Raw genomic sequence first — 17,739 nt, forward strand, 5'->3', positions numbered from 1 at the left:
GGACAGATGGAGAAAACTTCGGCCTTTATCCCTTCAGAATAAATCAGAGTTAGGTGTAAAAACACTTTACTTTTCACTGCATGACAAATACTCCAGTAGACTCTCAGTACTAAGAGATTTTGGACACCTCTGCTTCATCATCTTGGTTTTCCACCAGTAGTGTTGCAGAACTCTTTTGTCTTATCATTTAAGACAAAAAGCCAGTTTCATTGGAGGTTTTACAGGAAGCTCTGTGAATAAACTCTAGTCTTGCATATCAGGATTCTCTTCCTAATCACCTCAAGGCAACAGCTGGGGCACACCTGTTGGGTTGAGGTGGATCTGTGGTGCCCTCTAGTTCAGAAATGTGCGGTATGATGTGCAGCTTGCATAACTTGGCTGATTTAAACCTTAATATGAACTTTTATATCTGCAAAACAATAACAGGAAAAATCCATGAGTTACCTTATGTGCAGAAGGTTGTTGAGCTTCATTTGAAACAAGAAGGTTTTATTGTTTTATTTACATATTTGATGAATTAATATTATTTAGAGAAAACCCTTTATTTGATCAAGTTGCATTTGCCCTTGTGAGGTTAACCTAAGGCCTGAAGACCTTAACCTTAGATTAAGGTCTTCAGTGCCAAAAGCTAACACCAATGAGTTACTACGTTTTACAGAGAGCTTAAGAGCACAAAACATAACTATCCTTTTTTTGTTTCTTAATTATTTCATCAACACTTTTGCTTAATCTCAGCCAAAATGTTTTAAAGATTTAACCCAATCCCATAAGAAAAAGTGTACTGTCCCAAAAAAAATTAGAAATCATATTTTCACGTTCAGTAATATTTAAGCCTTTTTTCATCTTTTTTGAAATGTATACTTTTCATTTTTTGTAATCTTAAAAAAATATTTTTATGCTTAATTTTAACTGACTGAAAGAAAGTAGAAAAGTGCTATTTTTATCCCTTTATGGGGCAAATGATCATATATGTACACTTCACTGGACACACAAAATGATTCTGCTAGTCCGTGAACTCAGAGTTCTCCACACCAATCATCAAAGATCAGGCTACATCCCAGCGACTTCTTTAAGACTGTCTTTAGCAAACGTGTAATAAAACTGTTAGTACTGACCACTTACTACTGCATAACTTTAGTTATTTTAGGAAAAAGTATCCGAGTTTTAAAGTTATTGTAATATCCTCCAATAATATAATAACACTCTTTTCTGTGGTTGAAAATTTTAATTTCCAAGTATTTTAAGGAGTCCCTGATAAAGGGCTAACAATGGCAGTGAATAGATATACATGTACAGTGAAAAGAGCAAGTTCCTTTCTCCCAGGTTTACTCACCAGCTGGCTTATTTAAATGCTTCATTTGCAAGCAAAGCAATATTGTGAGTTATCTGCACTTAGAAAAATGAATATTATGTTATTAAACTACACAGAAAAAAACTATCAAACTTCAGTTTAGTTTGTTGCCATGGGACTTAACAAAAATAACATTCCTCACAAAAGAATTGTTTATATACAGTTTACTTTTTCTCCTTTTCTTAGGTTGATTTCCTGGCCTTGGAGATGCGTAAGGGGAAAGTAAATTTCCTCTGGGATGTGGGCTCAGGTGTGGGAAGGGTTGAATATCCCCATCACACCATCCACGATGGGAATTGGCACCGGATAGAGGCATCTCGGTAAGAATTGTATGCACGTCCAGGTGTTGCTCTCTGGCACATGTATACTTGTTTTTTAGCATTGATGTTTGTTGTGTTCCAAAGCCAAACCTTGCATTGCACCTACAAGAAACAGGACTGTCAAATGTCAACAAGATAATGACAAGACAAAGATGACTGATATATTTCTGTCTCTTTTCCCTCACTCTGACCTCATTTAACCACTAACAACTGATAGTAACAGCAAAGAAAAACCAACAGCAACCACAGTACATCATCTTACTCATGCTAGAGTAGAAAACATTATTTCACTTGGGAAATCTTGAGTTTGCAGCTGTGTCGGCCTGTGGCACATCATTACATAGATGCACTGTAATCCTTTTTTTTTTTTTTCCTCCCTGTGCAAACTGCAGTTGTTATATATACACACACACACCAGTCACACAGAGTAGGCTTCTCACCTGTACTATGTATTTTCCATCTGAGAGATTTCCCAAAGGTGTTTGTGCATTGGATCACAGACTATAAGTCTTAAAAATGTTCCTCTGCACAACACAGAAATGCTCTTCCTGTCTTAAAACAGACTGAGACGTGTGGTTGATTTCACTGCCTGACTCAGAGGTTCTCCAGGAACCAACTGGTTCCTTTCTGTGTTTCTATTATTCATCTTTAGCACCAAGACTTCATCAAAACCAATTCCACATGACCCTGATGTCTTTAATCAAAGTAATTATCTTCCAGGATGAACCGAATGATAAACAGCATCTAACATCACACCCATCTTTCTCTCCAACCACAGCAATGGTCTAAAAGGTACCATATCGGTCTATCCTCTGGAAGGTCCCATGGCAGGAATGATGCCAATGCCAACCAGTGCCAACTCACCAGCAGCTTTCACCATCTTGGATGTTGACCAGAACGCCTACCTGTTTGTAGGGGGAATACTCGGCACTGTCAAGGTATTTGTCTGTCAAAAACATCACAAAGCTGTCTGGTTCTCTTTTTTTTTTTCCCCCTTTCTTAGTCCTTCTCATTGTTTTGTGTCTTTTAGAAAGCCGACGCTGTAAGAACTTCAACATTCACAGGCTGTATGGGAGAGACTTTCTTGGATGGTAAACCTATTGGCCTGTGGAACTACAGAGAGAGACAGGGAGACTGTAAGGGTTGTGTTGTCAGGTATACGCAGTCCTCTTTTTTTCTATATAATTTGATGTTTATTTACTTGTCCTTTATAGTTTCGGTATCTGGTATTGTTATTGTTCACCTCCTTTCTGAAAAAGTTTCATGTAAATTGCTGTACAAAATACATTTTCAGTAACTTTCAGATTAAAAATGTGTATTTCTTCTGAATCTTATGATTATGTCAATATATTCAACAGGGCACCTCATAGCCTTTGCATACATTAATCAGATTTTTTGTGACCTCTCAAACTTTTCTAGTAGTTGGACTAAAAATGCATCAATAAAAACGTGTTATTTTTTTTCTTGCAGCCCTCAGCGTACCGACAGCGAGGGGACAGTTCAGATGGATGGTGAAGGCTACGCTGCAGTAGGAAGGCCCACCAGGTGGAACCCGAACGTTTCCACCATCACCTTCAAGTTCCGCACTTTCTCTTCTGATGCTTTGCTCATGTATCTAGCCACTGAAGACATGGTATGTGTGTAAACTCCAGGACAGGAGGCTTGGATAAAGTTTATGCCAGATATTTGTGACATGTAATTCTTAGATATAATTATTCTCAAACTAATACACACTGTGTCCAGAGTTTGGTTACTAAATACATCAAATGAAAACACCAGCATGCAGGATGTTAGGCTAAACTTTTTTTTTTTTTTTTTTTTTTGGAGAGTATTTTCTTCATACTTTCAGGTGATAAGACCTTTAACAATTTGTTTTTTTTTTATTATTATTTCTGCAGAAAGACTTCATGTCCCTGGAGCTGTCAGAGGGAAAGGTGAAGGTAAACTTTGACCTTGGATCTGGAGCTGGCAGTGCCGTATCAGCCAACCGCCACAATGATGGACGCTGGAAAGCCCTGACCATGTCAAGGAACAAGAAGAAAGGTATGTATCCCGATGAGTTTTTATTTGTTTATTTTAAACAAATAAATGAAAGTTAAAGCCAGATTGGATCTGTGTGCTCTGTTGCCACTTATGTCTCTTTCTATCTTTACAAAGCCACCGTGACTGTAGTTGACATCGACAGCAGCACTGAAGAAAAGATTGTGGCCACATCTCAGGGTTCAGCTACTGGTCTTAACCTGAGGGAAAACCAGAAAATCTATTTTGGTGGGCTGCCAACGATGGGAAATTACAGGTACACAAAAACATTAATACACCCTCAATCATACAGATAAATATTTGCATGTATGTCAGACATATTCTTTTTATTCAAAGTGTAGAATGAGTATTTTTTCTGAAGATAAAAACAGCATAATGTAATTATTTTCTCATTAAAAATGCTGATATTTGACATTAATCATTGATGAATGTGTTTGTGAATTGTTTTCATGCTTTAAAAATATGTTTTGTCTTAACAGCATGGCAACCAGGTAAATAAATAAATAAATAAATTTATCTCAGACACGATTTAAAATGCATACTGATAGTTTATTTCTGCATGATGCTAGCCACGCTAATAATGCCACACAGCTCAAAGTCACTGTTCATACTTGCTCTTGGCTTGCACATGAAGGCTTTTGCTCCACATGGCAGCTGCAAATAATTTTTTGTTTGTCCAGCAAAATTTATGTTAAATATCTAATCTATGTCTCTGCTTTATGCTTACAATATTGCCATATAGAAAACATATAAAATGTTTTAGAGCAGTGATTCCCAACCTTGTGTTTCCCAAAGAGCAGAGAGGGTCCCCAAGACTTCAACTGCTCAGAACTAGTGCGATTTAAATTAAGGCCACATCCACACAGAGATGAGTTGAGGCATATTAGCTTAAGTTTTTTTTTTTTTTATTTATCATTTGGGTGTTTCATCCATATGGAACTAGTGTTTTGGGAGCCTGGAAAACACTATCTTTGCACCATGTCATTAATGAGACAAGTCTGAGAAATGCCACAGTGCAAATGATTTGTCCTCAATTTGAAAAAAAAAAAAGAGTAAGGCTGGATGTTCATAATTACCTTAACTTTGATTAAATCAAAGGAAAGGAGTCAGCCAGAATGCATCATTTGTGGTGAAAAGCTAGCTAATGAAAGCATAAAACCAAGCATGGCAGAGCGGGCAGGGGGTCCACAGCTTTTTGGTAGTTGCATGAAGGGGGTCTTTGGGAAAAATAGGTTTGGAACCACTTTAGAGTAACAGTTGTTTCAAGGCACTGCAACATAAAGCCTTTACTTACCAAAATACATTCATTTTGTAACAACGAACATTGCTAATGCCACATATCAAAGTCAGTTATGTAGGTAGGGGAAAAAAATGTATATCCTCATTAATATGATTGAACAGCATATTCAGATGAAACCTGTTGATGTCTAGCCATCACTCTTGCGTGTGATGACGCAATAGTTTCACTGCTGCTGTAATCCAGCAACTTTCTTGTGCTTGACTGCTAAGAGACCAGAAAGTCCATTGAGTTTAGAATTTTTCAGCTGAGAAAATTAATTGAAATTATCGTTTCTTCTTTTTATAGGTCAGAGGTGACTCTGAAGAGATATGCAGGCTGTCTTCGAGAGATTGAAGTCTCCAGAACACCATATAATCTCCTCAGCAGCTCAGATTATACAGGGGTGACTAAAGGATGTAATGTAGAGGTAATGGTGTCCATTTCAATTTTGACTTAGGATTTTACAATAGATTCAAAATTATTTATTTGAACTTAACCATATTATTGCAATATTTGCATGTTATAGTGATTATATTTATTATTATGTATGTTGGTACTAATAAGTGCAAGAGTAAATAGTTATAAATATGTACACTGTTTTAAAGTAACGCAGGGAATTAGTTTTGAAAAGGCCTTGACATGTATTAATTGAATAACCTCCCTCATCTTCATCCATTTTTGACCCCGTCTCCTCTATTTTTTTCACTTGAGTGTCTCTCTGTTATTTGTCATTCACTTGGTTGCTTTTCACATGGCCTCATTCAGTATTCATGCAGAGAATAAACAAAGACTGGAAGGTCACAGAAGCAAAGACCAGTTTAAGGCGTTTATTACTTATTTTACATTCACTCTCCCCCACATGTGTTAGTCAGCTCAGTCCTGATGTGCAAAATACACAATTCTTAAACACAAAGCAATACACTGCATTCACCATGAACTTAGCCACGGTGCTATTCATACACGCACACATGAAAAATGTATAAATGCACTGGTTTATCATGTTACTTGATGTCTTTTTATCGCTTGTGTTGTGTTGATATGGATGTTTATAAAATGTATTAATCATGTTGTGTGGGAGCATCTTCTGCTCTTAGCCACATTGTGGGAACTTGTCAGATATTAATTTAAAGCATTAATATTTAAGGTTAAGCATTGCTTTAATGGATAAAGTGGGATGTTAGTCAGACCAGTACTCCTTGCAGGGAAAGTCAGCAGTAAGTAAAAACAGCGATTGATTGGGATACATAATGGAATTGTATCTGTGCGTGTTTGAGTGGGGAAACCTGTTGAAAAAATGAGTTGCAGATAAATGGTACATTTGATATTTGTTCACTTCATCTATTTTTCAATCTCGCTTTTTCTCCTTATGCTAGTTGAATGTTGGACTATTAACTAAAGTAACCTATTTATTTCTTTGTGTTCCAGAATCTGTACACCGTCAGTTTCTCTAAGCCAGGATACATTGAAGTGGGAGGCCTCTCACTTGCAGTCGGCACTGAAATCAGCCTGTCTTTCAGCACTCTGGCACACACAGGGACCATACTACTGGCAGTAGGAGAAACTTCAACAATCCACCAACAGGTTTTGAGATATATATAAATATATATATTTTTTTTCTTTATAATATAATAATAAATCTTTATTTATAGCACTTTTAAAAAACAAGGTTCACAAAGTGCTGAACAGCACACAGCAAAGTAAGGTAATAAAATCAACAAGGAAAAGATACATGCACGAGTACATTTTAAAAATAAATAAAGTAAATAAAAATGTTATAAAAAAAAAGCCAGTCGATAAAAGTGTGTTTTAAGAAGTGACTTAAAAGATGATACTGATGGTGCCAGCCTTATCTCCTCAGGCAAGTCGTTCCAGAGGCTTGGGCGGAAAAAGCTCGGACACCTCTGGTCTTAAGTTTCGACCCTGGCACAGCTAAAAGGGACCTGCCTGAGGATCTAAGGCTGCGGGGAGGCTTTTAGGGTGTCAGTAACTCTGTAATGTAGCCGGGTGCCAGACCTAAACAAGCTTTAAAAGTAATCAGTAAAACTTTAAAATCAATTCTAAAACGTACAGGGAGCCAGTGCAGCGAGGCTAAAACAGGGGTAATGTGTTGTCTTCTGCTAAAACCAGTGAGAAGCCGAGCTGCTGCGCTTTCAACAAGTTGGAGGCGAGAGAGGGATTTGTTGTCAAGACCAGATAGGAGGGAGTTGCAGTAGTCGAGTCTGGAGAAAATGAGTGCATTGATAACTTTTTATAAATTGGGCCGGGAGAGGACAGGTTTGATTTTACTGATGGTGCGGAGGTGAAGGAAACAGGACTGGGTGACTTTTTTGATGTGAAGATGAAAATTAAGATTGGAATCAAATATGACCCCTAGGTTTCTGGCAGAGGGGTTGATGGTAGAAGAGAGAGGACCGAGACTGTCTTCAGTATGGGCGGTGGAGTGAGGAGGGTTGATTAAGATAATTTCAGATTTAGAACTGTTGAGTTGTAGAAAGTTTTGCGCCATCCAACTGTTCACATCGTTGAAACACTAACACAGCAGTTAGGCCTCCAGTGTCCCCTGGTCTCAGCGGGAGGTATATCTGTGTGTCGTCCGCATAACAGTGGAAGGACACGTTATGGCGGGCTATAACGTGTCCTTGGGGGAGCATATAAATAGAAAACAAAATGGGACCTAGAATAGAACCTTGTGGTACACCACAGGCAATGAGGGCAGAAGAGGAAGTAAAATTACCTATGGTGACCGCAAAGGTTCTATCTAAAAGATGAGAGTAAAACCAATCAAGTGCAGTGTCTATCTATTTTGAATAAAAAAAATTAATTGGGCACATGTTGTAACTGTTTGTTTTAAAGCTGAATATTAATAGAACTTCCAAACTAAATTTTTATTATGAGCAGTGTAATTTTTCAAAAAAGAAAAAAACATTTCAGGACCCAATTTTTAAAAAAAATAAGTATACTGACTGCAATGAATGGACTTTAATTTACATTACTGTATATGCACAGTGAATTTGGATCAATTCAGCATTTGATTATAATAATAATTACCATAACTTTTTGTCCACATGGCATAGAAAAATGTCCTCTTAAATATTGTTGTACCGTATCATCCTAATTATTCTAGCATTTCAGAATATATCTAATTTTATTATAAAACTGAATACCATAGTTAATGTGGGAAATTATTTTATAAACATATGAAAGTTTAGGTTCTGTGTGCTGTTTCTATTTAATTTGCTATCTGCCAGTTATAACTTATGTAGCCCCCATAAAAACAGTTTGTCCCATGTAGAACTTTTGTAGGTAACTTCCCAAGATTAAACACAGAAAACAGAGAAACTAAGGGAAAAACAGAACATTTTGCACCTGTATGAACTTTTTTTTTTTTTTTTAATGTCCCCTACACAGGTCCGCAACTCGAATGCCTTCAGCTCCAAGAGGAGACGAAGACAATCAGGAGAGGTGGGTTCAACACGCTCTAATGTGCAGCCAAATGCCGCTACTGTTCCTGAAGTGAATAATGATTACATAAGTGCATATTAATAAGATTTGCATTTGTTGGCAGCTTGGCTAATTGGATTGTGTTATATTCAAAATACCCACTCCCAGTAATGCCATTCACATAGACAAAAAAGGAGCTGTAGTAGCTGCCCATTGTGAAGTAATGATCTAACATTTCAGCTGACTGTGCCAGCACACATATACAGTCACACAAGCACCTTTTTATCTAAGTGAATTAAGTTTCCATAAGTGCATATTAATGAGATTTGACTCTTTTGGCTTCAATGCTGATTAGATTGTTTCACAGCTAAAAACATTGTGTTGCGCATGCACAGTCCCATACACACACATGTCAGCAGTCACACAGTAGTAAGTGCAAAAACATGAAAAATCAATCATATGCTCTACCTGAAAGTACCACGCAGCATGTCATATTTGTACATATGCATGTTTGTTTCAGTGTTGAGTATGTGTACATGTTTAGGCATGACACGGATGTGTGTGAGGAACTTGCATGCATTAAAAAAACAGTGAAGTCTGTATTAATGCATGTGAGAAAAGAGAGGACAGAGGGTTACATACAGCTTATCCATCATCACTGGTTGTTGGGCATATAAATCTATTTTTACTAACTATGCTGGCAGGCAGTGTGGGTGTGTCTGTGTGTTTAGAGAAAGGTTAAACGAGGTTAAAAACATCATCAACTCAATGTGGCCCTGACTAATGGCTGTTTCAGAGAGGAACGGAGACGGAAGGGGACAACTGAGAAAGGATGAATATAGGAGGAATAGAGGTGATGATTTAAAGGTGAAAGGAAGGATGGAGAAAAAAAGGAGATCGGAAAAGAAACAATGGGAGGGGGGTTAAAATATAAGTAAGTTGAGAAATGAAGATGGGATAAGTTAGAGGCCAAATGATATGACAGGATGGACACAGCAGAGAGGAACAAGACAGCGGAAGAAAAGTGAAGGTTAAAAGCGTGAAAAGACGCGCAATAATGGATGGGAGTAAAGGATGAGGTAAAAACAATCAAAGATGAGACATTGTGCTTCCCTGTTCATAAGATATATGATTAAACATTTACATTGGAGAGATAATAATAAAATTGTAGGGGAATTTAGGACTCAAACAGCATATTTCTGTGGAAGTTCTCTAACAAAATCATATATCAGACTGTATTGAATAACTTCGGGAAATGTGTTTTGACACTATCATGATGCACTCTAAATGCTACTGTTGCTATAGCACTTTATTTGAGAGATTTATCTCGTTAGTGGATCAATCAATATGTAAAAAGAAATTAAGCATTTTTAATTGCTTAAAAACAAGATTTAAAGCACTTTTTTTAATAGTACTGAAATAACCACAAATTATAATATTGACAAATTATCCTGTAGTGAACATTGTACAATAACAAATGTCACTAAAAACTGATACATTAAGTACTAGTAGTAGTTTTTTTCATTTGAATGATTTACATTTTGTAACAATGATTGTTGCTTTTAATCTGAGTACCATGCTGTTCGGTCATGTGATTACAATGATTTGTATCTCTATAACTTTAATAGATTCATTATTAGCTGATATCAGCAGACACCTTATGTTGTCATATTTTAATTGTTCTTTATGTCAAGATATTTCAATTAGATAACAAATTGAATATTGTGAACTATACCTGGTAGTTTCAAGTATCGCAATTACAAAGAAAACCAGCAACAGAATATATATATATTTTTTTTTTAGGGGCAGCAAATATAGTCAAATCAGTCTTCAAAGTTTTAGTTTCTTTGGATTATTTAACCCAGTTTAATAAAGTTCCAGCTGACATTTGGTGTCTTAGAAGTTTGAGGCCAATTTCAAGTTTTCTGCATCATTAGGTTGCTATATTTTAGGATGCATTAAAGAAGCTTTGCATGCTCACTAGTATGAAGCTCACAGTTTAACCAGCAAAAATCAACTACAGCTTTACACTGTGGGAGTCTGAAAGCAGAAATACATGCTAAAATATTTAGAAAATGGAGGTTTAAATTTTTTTTTTTTTTTTTGCATTTTTTAAATTGCAGTAGTGTTATTACAGTAGTTTTTTTTTTTTTTTTTTTTTTTTAGTGTATGCGAGACTCTGTCACCAGTTGGTGCCAACCAAAACCCTTAACATTTGCATGTTTCTGTATGTGTCCATCATTCACTGTATTCGTTTTTTATGAATAAGTAAATCTGTGATAGTCCACTTTTGTCTGGATGTTTGACATGTGTCTGTTCATGTGTGTGTATGTGTGCTTTATAGCCGTGTAGAAGTGTGTGGTGATGCAGGGAGAGCCATGTTGTAGCTACATCTCAGTTCAATTTGTCCCGACCTCAAATTGAAATTCCATTTTCAGGTGGTAAATTGTCTCCCACTTCGCCCTCTGGCACACAGTGAATTAAAATTCAAATTAGCCTGACCCTGCACCACTGCTCTCTAACACCTCTGTGACTGTCTCACTCTTTCTCTTTCTCTCCTCCATCTCTATCTAGCTTGCTGCTTTGCTCTCTGCCCTCTCATCTCTTCCCCTTATTATCCTCTCCTCTGTTCCTCTCATCTCTTGTTATCCTTTCTTCCTTGCTCTCCTACCTTTCTTATTTCCCCCTTTCTCTCTGTTCTCTCAACTTCACCTCCTGTCTATCCATTTATCTTTTGTGTCCTTTCTTTTATGATTCCTCCCCTGACAGTCATACATAGAATAGCAGCATGGATGTGGAGTTTAAACATTAAAATACTAAAAACGTCTGTCCAAACTTCTATTAAAGAGCTTTAAAATACATAATAAAAATAAAAGATTAACATAAGGCAGATGGCAGCTACCAGTAGCTACCAATTATCTTTCACCTGACTTGTTAGTATCTCGTCAAATTTATTGTCTTTATATTGAAGCTTTAAACAGCTTTTGGGGTTGGAAAAAGGGAAAATTTGCCTGATGAACATATTTTTTTAAAGTGGACATATCATACTTTTCAATCCTTCCTTTTCACATGTAAATCATTAGTTTATGGTCTATATAAAGTGGAACCACAATGCTTTCGTCTGAATTCCTGGTTATTCTAGCTCCACACACCCCTTGTTTTAACCCCTGGTCTGCGGTGCGACTCGTTTTGATCCGTTCTCTTTAAATGTGAATGAGGCATTTCATGCCCCGCCTCCCTCCAGGTCGCAGAGCGTTGCACTCCACCTCATTTGGCCATATTTGTAGTTTGATAGCAGCGATATGATTATCTACTGGCAGAGAAACTTTTTATTAACAAGTTTACTAGAGATGTTAACAACGGAAAACATGTCTGTCCTGCCTTACATATTCGAGTCCTCCTCTCTCCCTTTCTGTTCGCCCGTCTCTGATAAGTTCCCCATACACGTCCATGTATTTTATTCATCCCATGCAGTCTCTATCAGCTGTTGTCCCCCCACCCCATACACTACTTTTTCCACACTACCACAATATGAATAGGATAAAGAAGGCCTCAACATTAAGGAGTTAGCTAACACAAGCGTCACGAAAGTCACTGAATATATTTGGATCATGTTCCACTACACAAAACGGTAACAAACAAAGCCAAATCATTTTATTCAAAGCACACAGTACAGTTATATCCTCAGGTAGGAAGCTAAAGTTAGCACACAGCACTAATGGAAGCAGAACGCACAATGCTAATACTATCAAAACAACGGCCGGTACATCATATCAACAGACAAAATGCACGTCTAAAATAAAGCTTGACATAATTTTAGTGTTATTTAGAGCTTACCGCTTTGCTGTGTCCGTAGTTTCCATAGAGAGAAGGACCTGGCCCCTCATTCAGATGCAGTCTTTTTGCAAATCTATCTTAATACTGGCAGAGATTGCTGAAGCACTCATCCTTGAATTGCTTCCTGCAAACAAAAAGGACTTTCCCCACTGACGTTGGTACATTTCCGTGAAAAATTAAATCTGACCTGATGCCGGGGGACAATGTAAGGAATTGTGTTCATTGATACACACAACAACCGCACATTTTGACTTGACTACTGGTAACTTAACCGGTAAAATAACTAAAACGTGGACTATATAAATAAATAAAAATACATTAAAAAAAAAAGTTCATGAAGTTCATGACCCTATTTAGCAGACCCACAGCAAATACTGTGACGTAATAGATAAGAAAACGTAACTGACCACAAAGAAAACTAAACAGACTAAAAAATATGACCCAAAAAGAATATAAAGATATATACACAGCATCAGGAGAGAATGTATTTAAATTTTCTGCATTGATTAACACTATAGTGCACAAAAACATGTATTTAAAGGCTAAAAAAGTGGATTTTTCATGATATGTCCCCTTTAAAAGCTCAGAGAATAATAGTATTTTTTGTTCAAATAAACATTCGTTCTCAGCTCTTTTAAAGGTTGAATTTCACAGAAACAGTCTTGAACCAGATAATTGTGCAATTTTAGTTCTAATTTGGTAATGTCAAGCTTATTTTGTGGTGTCTCCATCTTCACCTCGCTCTCAATAATGAAAAAGAAAATTCAATCGTGCTATATAAAATTCTTATGAGGGAAAAAAAAAAAAAAATTCTATTTTAGCTTTACTACTTCATGCCAAGTAGTCATTTTGTGGTAGTATGTAGTCTGCTTGTTCATATTCCAAATTTTAAAGAGCCTTTTATGGCTCTGTCCTTTAAGTGTCTTAAAGTCCAAATTTCCACAGTTAATACAGTTTATGTCCAACTCTTGCAGCCCTACCTCTCAGTCATGCTGAACAAAGGTTCTCTAGAGGTCTCGATATCCACCGGAAGTCACAATCCACGCTACGTCATCAGACGACCTGACCAAGCGATACTGAATGATGGCAGAGAGCATTCTCTGCGCATTGAGAGGCTGCCTGGCAGGTAAATGTTCAGAGTTTTCTCCACGCTGTGCATCCTGCAATATTTTTTCTGTACTTCAAAATCTCATCATGGCACATTTAAAAAAAAAAGAGCATTTGTCTCTGTGTCCCATCAGATCCTTTGCAGTTCAGGTTGATGAGGAGGCCAAGAAGGAGGCACCACTTCCCAATGACCAACCAATGAGCTTACAACGCATCTTCCTTGGTGGTATTCCAGCCGAAGTAGAGCACACATCCAACAGAGTCAACATCCCCTTCCAGGGATGCATATGGAACCTCATGATCAATGCTGTGTATGTAATACATGATATATATATATATATATATATATGTATTTTAATATTTTACCACATTTAAACATTATCTATGGTGATGACATGGGCTGAATGTAAACAAAAGGTTTACTTAAAATTTGCTGTATCAGTACTCATGCAGGGCATTGTATGATCACCTTCCACGATGACCCAATAACTTCTTCTGGCAGGAAACGACAGCACTCATTTGGACATCATACACTGCTGAGTTAAAAAGTAGCTAATATTATTGGAGGAGGTCAATAGTGGTAGTGTTAATGATGATACAGCCAGTGTCTTTCTGCCTAAAGAGCAGTAATAGAGCTGTCCGCCATCATAAACATACTCATAACTCAAATCACATCCTCCTCGTTTTTCTGTTTGTTTGTTGCTCCTTTCATAATCCGACCACCTTGACACTGTATCATTTGTTGTATCTTTGTGTATATTTCTGTAGTTATTTAATCACTTTGGAACTTAATTTAATATATACAGTTTTATACTCATCACTTATGTACTGCATCAGTGTCATGCAGTTTGATTGTTGGTGTGTACAGCAAATCTACTTAATCTGCAAAAAAGTAATCAGTAAATTTTGATCATAAAGAAAAAAAATGTGCTTACCATTGCAGTCCAAATACAACTCTAAAGCTTAATTGTTTTATTTTTGTATAAGCTAAACACATAACCATCATTATATCTAATTGTCTGTTCTGCTTTCAGTCTCTCAGATTTCTCCCAGGCCGTTTCCTTTGAAAATGCTGAAATTGGCCAGTGCCCCAGCCTCGCTCCACCACCACCACCACCTCCACCTCTTCTTCCAGAAGAGAAGACTGAGGAGATTGAGGCATTAAAACCAGTCAGTTCTCTAATTACCCCAGCTCCCGTCACACCAGCACCAGGTCCTCCTCCTGTAAGTGGCTAAAGATAATGTGGGTAAAATCATGGAACAACACAACTAAACATTCATAGCCATACCTTTATTGTTTATATTTTTCAGAAAACAGCAGAAAGTGTATTAAATTAAGTAAATGACTGGGAGATATAAATATTAGACCAGATTATTGTATAACTATGTAGAAAGAAAAATGCCACACGCACTATTATATTTCCTTTTTTGAGTATTAGTGGGAACTTGTACACACAAACATGCTCCTCTGTTTCTGATGAAATGCAGCCATTGGCCTGCTGTGCTAGCATAGCGATTTATCACACAGAACTTGTACAGCCCATTAACTCTTCTTTATAGTCCCTTTAGCCTTGAGTCACTAAACTCCACCTCTGGCAGCTTGTCATATACACTGCAGCGCCATGGCACTACTTTAGGCTAACTGTGCATGCCATTTATGCTTTATGAGCGCACAGGAGCCAAACACTGAACAAACATTTAGCTACTATGCTAAGAAGCTGGCAGGCAGTGAGTTATTCATTTAATTCACACTGGGATAGTCAAAATACGTTTAACATATGTAATGTATGTTTTACAGTATCCATAGGTTATCAGTTACCCACTTAGCTGCTAAACTACACCTTCTTAAAAGACATTGATCATGAAGCACAGAGCCAAAGAGCTATGCCGTCTCAGCTATAACTCTGCTTCGTTGCTTTATGGGCTGTGAGTTTGTCTGCTTTATGATTTGGACTGCAGGCTGTAAGAAGCTATAGCTCTGGATCTCAGTAGTTACTAATGTGAATTAACTTTAGAGTTAATAGTTTTTGTGTTTTAAAAGAATTGTAGTAAACAAACAGGTATCAGGCATTGTTTTTTTACCAAAAGTGACTTTAAATGACATTTTTTTCTTTTTTAATGCATCTCAGTGGGTGCACTATGAAGTAGCAAGATCCCATGGGCTTTACTGTTCTATGTGTATTTACATACCTTTATACTGATCATGATGTCCATCGCTTTCTTTTAAACTTCTAGATTTGTGCTAGATTTCCTTTAGGGAATCTCAATAAAATTGACTGCAGTATTTATTTGGATGCTTCAAGAATTTGATCAGAATTCTGAATTACAAAACACATTGTGGGCATAACACAAGAATTTATAGTAATAAAAATAATATATACTCATTTTACTGAACAAGATTAGATGATACAGTGATTACATTTTCCTATTCAGATGTACAAAAATGAATTGGCCACACTTGCATGTCAAATGGAAATCAAATGGTTGCTATAGAAAGTAGTTTTTGTTCTTTACAGTTTGTCTTTCTTAGATCTTAACGTGCTTTATGTAAACCTATCCTAAAATTCAGTAGCATTTTAAAGACGCATTACATAACTTTCCCATAAGACAGACTTTTACAATGTGGACAGAGCTCACAGCACGGTGTGTCACTGAGAAAATCTTCCCAATTTCCCACTATGCCTCTTTAATGCTTTTAATCAGCAGTAAGATTTTCTAAATCAAGATGCTATTGCAAGCTGAGTAACATTTGAGTGAAAACTGAAGTCTAAGAGGTTTATGTCTTCTATCAACAATTCTGGACTTCCTCAAATTGCTAACAAGCACCAAATAAGCTGAAGAAGCTCTGAGGATCCACTTAGTGTTTTACCTTATTGACCATTTGACTTATAGACAACTACCTCTAATTAGCCTTTAGATTATAGCTCTCTGATTCTCTTGGTTACATTGAAAGGCATAAGCAATCCAATGCAACTTAAGATATTTTTTTCCAAGTGTTACATCAGGAACATTTTTAGTTTTGAAACCTTAGTGTTCATAAAATCTATCATGGTAAGAGTGAAATGCTGAACTTGAACTTTTGTATTTGCCTGCGTTCATGGTGATGAGCTGCTGTGACCTTTCTTAATGGCATCATGGCCTGCCTGTTGCTGTTTGTGCTTTTTATCAATGCTGTGGCCTCTGGCTTTGTGGCTGCCACTCATCTGCTTCCTTCCTGCTCTTTGACTACTGACCCACAGGACGCCACACCCCCTGCCCAAACTGCTGCCACACCTACTGCACCTGCTGCTGTTGCACCACCCATTGCTAAGCTGGATCCTAGCAGAGACTTGGTATACAAACACACACACATACATACAAACAAATCTAACAGTTAGTACTTTGTGAATATTAATAAATTCCATGAGATAACCAAATCAAAGAGTGCATCAGTAGACCTGCGTGTGGCTTTTAGCCTCAAATACAAATTCAGATTCAATAAAGTTCAGCAATAAGAAGTTTTAGTGTTTTTTGCAACAGCCTGCAAATAGCGTATGATATTCTTAGTGCCCATTTTTTATTCTACGTAAGTTATGTAATGACATTATGCCACTTTTTTTTCTTAAATGCTTGGAAAACATGAGTTTTATAACAAAGCCTGCTTGTAATACGACTGGTTGTTGCTTTTTCATTTTTGCAAGCCTTGACCTACACTTTAGAATAGGATCATGAACCGGCTAGTAATGTTTCTGTCTTCAATTTAATGTATTTTTTGTTTGTCTGCGTTTGTTTTTAACTAGAGATGCCAAAATTACTATGGCTTTCCAATAGCTGCACATAAAAAATGTTCTGTAAAGAATAACTAGTAGTGACTGACTAGATCTACTTGGCTGTTGGGGATTAAGCACTTCTTCTGACTGCCCTTAACATTAGCTGTCCATAGAAGAGCATGATGTATGTATCCTAATAGGTCACCCAGTAGATCTACTTCTTTCATGGAGCTTACACAGTGATTTGCCCTTTAAACTGTATGTGGCAGACATAGGTAAAGCAGTCTTTTTTTCTGTTTGACCTTTTCTAACTTTAAAAGTCTTCTGGTTTTGAGATATTGGCACTTTTCTAATGTCTGTCTCTAAAGCCTAGCAGCAGATTTAATTATGTTCAAGTTGGGGCAGAGCCTTTGTCTACACAGCCTAAAAAAAGATCAGCTCAATGGGAAAAAAAATCTGATTTTATGTGCTTCAGTCTGTTAATCTAAAGGCTGGTACACAGATAAGGATTCTCTTCAGATTTAGAGACCTCACATGAAGATAAAAAATCAGGCATTTAACAGTTTTGATCGTATTGTGTGTGGTGTGCTCAGATAGTCTCAGCATAGAAAGCAC

The 17,739-nt window shown here is 37.0% G+C and overlaps 1 protein-coding gene across 1 annotated transcript in view; it reads left to right on the forward strand.

The window, feature by feature from the left end:
- lama2 (laminin, alpha 2) overlaps positions 1–17,739 on the forward strand; it is a 177,301-nt gene that overhangs the window by 150,146 nt on the left and 9,416 nt on the right. Inside the window, exons 52-65 of the mRNA XM_041975323.1 lie at positions 1,538–1,671; positions 2,450–2,609; positions 2,702–2,826; positions 3,142–3,304; positions 3,570–3,714; positions 3,829–3,967; positions 4,191–4,202; positions 5,297–5,417; positions 6,416–6,571; positions 8,399–8,452; positions 13,243–13,394; positions 13,510–13,686; positions 14,410–14,599; positions 16,615–16,707. Coding sequence (XP_041831257.1) covers positions 1,538–1,671; positions 2,450–2,609; positions 2,702–2,826; positions 3,142–3,304; positions 3,570–3,714; positions 3,829–3,967; positions 4,191–4,202; positions 5,297–5,417; positions 6,416–6,571; positions 8,399–8,452; positions 13,243–13,394; positions 13,510–13,686; positions 14,410–14,599; positions 16,615–16,707 — 1,821 coding nt within the window. The remainder of the gene's footprint in view (positions 1–1,537; positions 1,672–2,449; positions 2,610–2,701; positions 2,827–3,141; positions 3,305–3,569; positions 3,715–3,828; positions 3,968–4,190; positions 4,203–5,296; positions 5,418–6,415; positions 6,572–8,398; positions 8,453–13,242; positions 13,395–13,509; positions 13,687–14,409; positions 14,600–16,614; positions 16,708–17,739) is intronic.

The sequence above is a fragment of the Melanotaenia boesemani genome, chromosome 22 (assembly GCF_017639745.1).
Source record: "Melanotaenia boesemani isolate fMelBoe1 chromosome 22, fMelBoe1.pri, whole genome shotgun sequence".
Taxonomy (NCBI): domain Eukaryota; kingdom Metazoa; phylum Chordata; class Actinopteri; order Atheriniformes; family Melanotaeniidae; genus Melanotaenia; species Melanotaenia boesemani.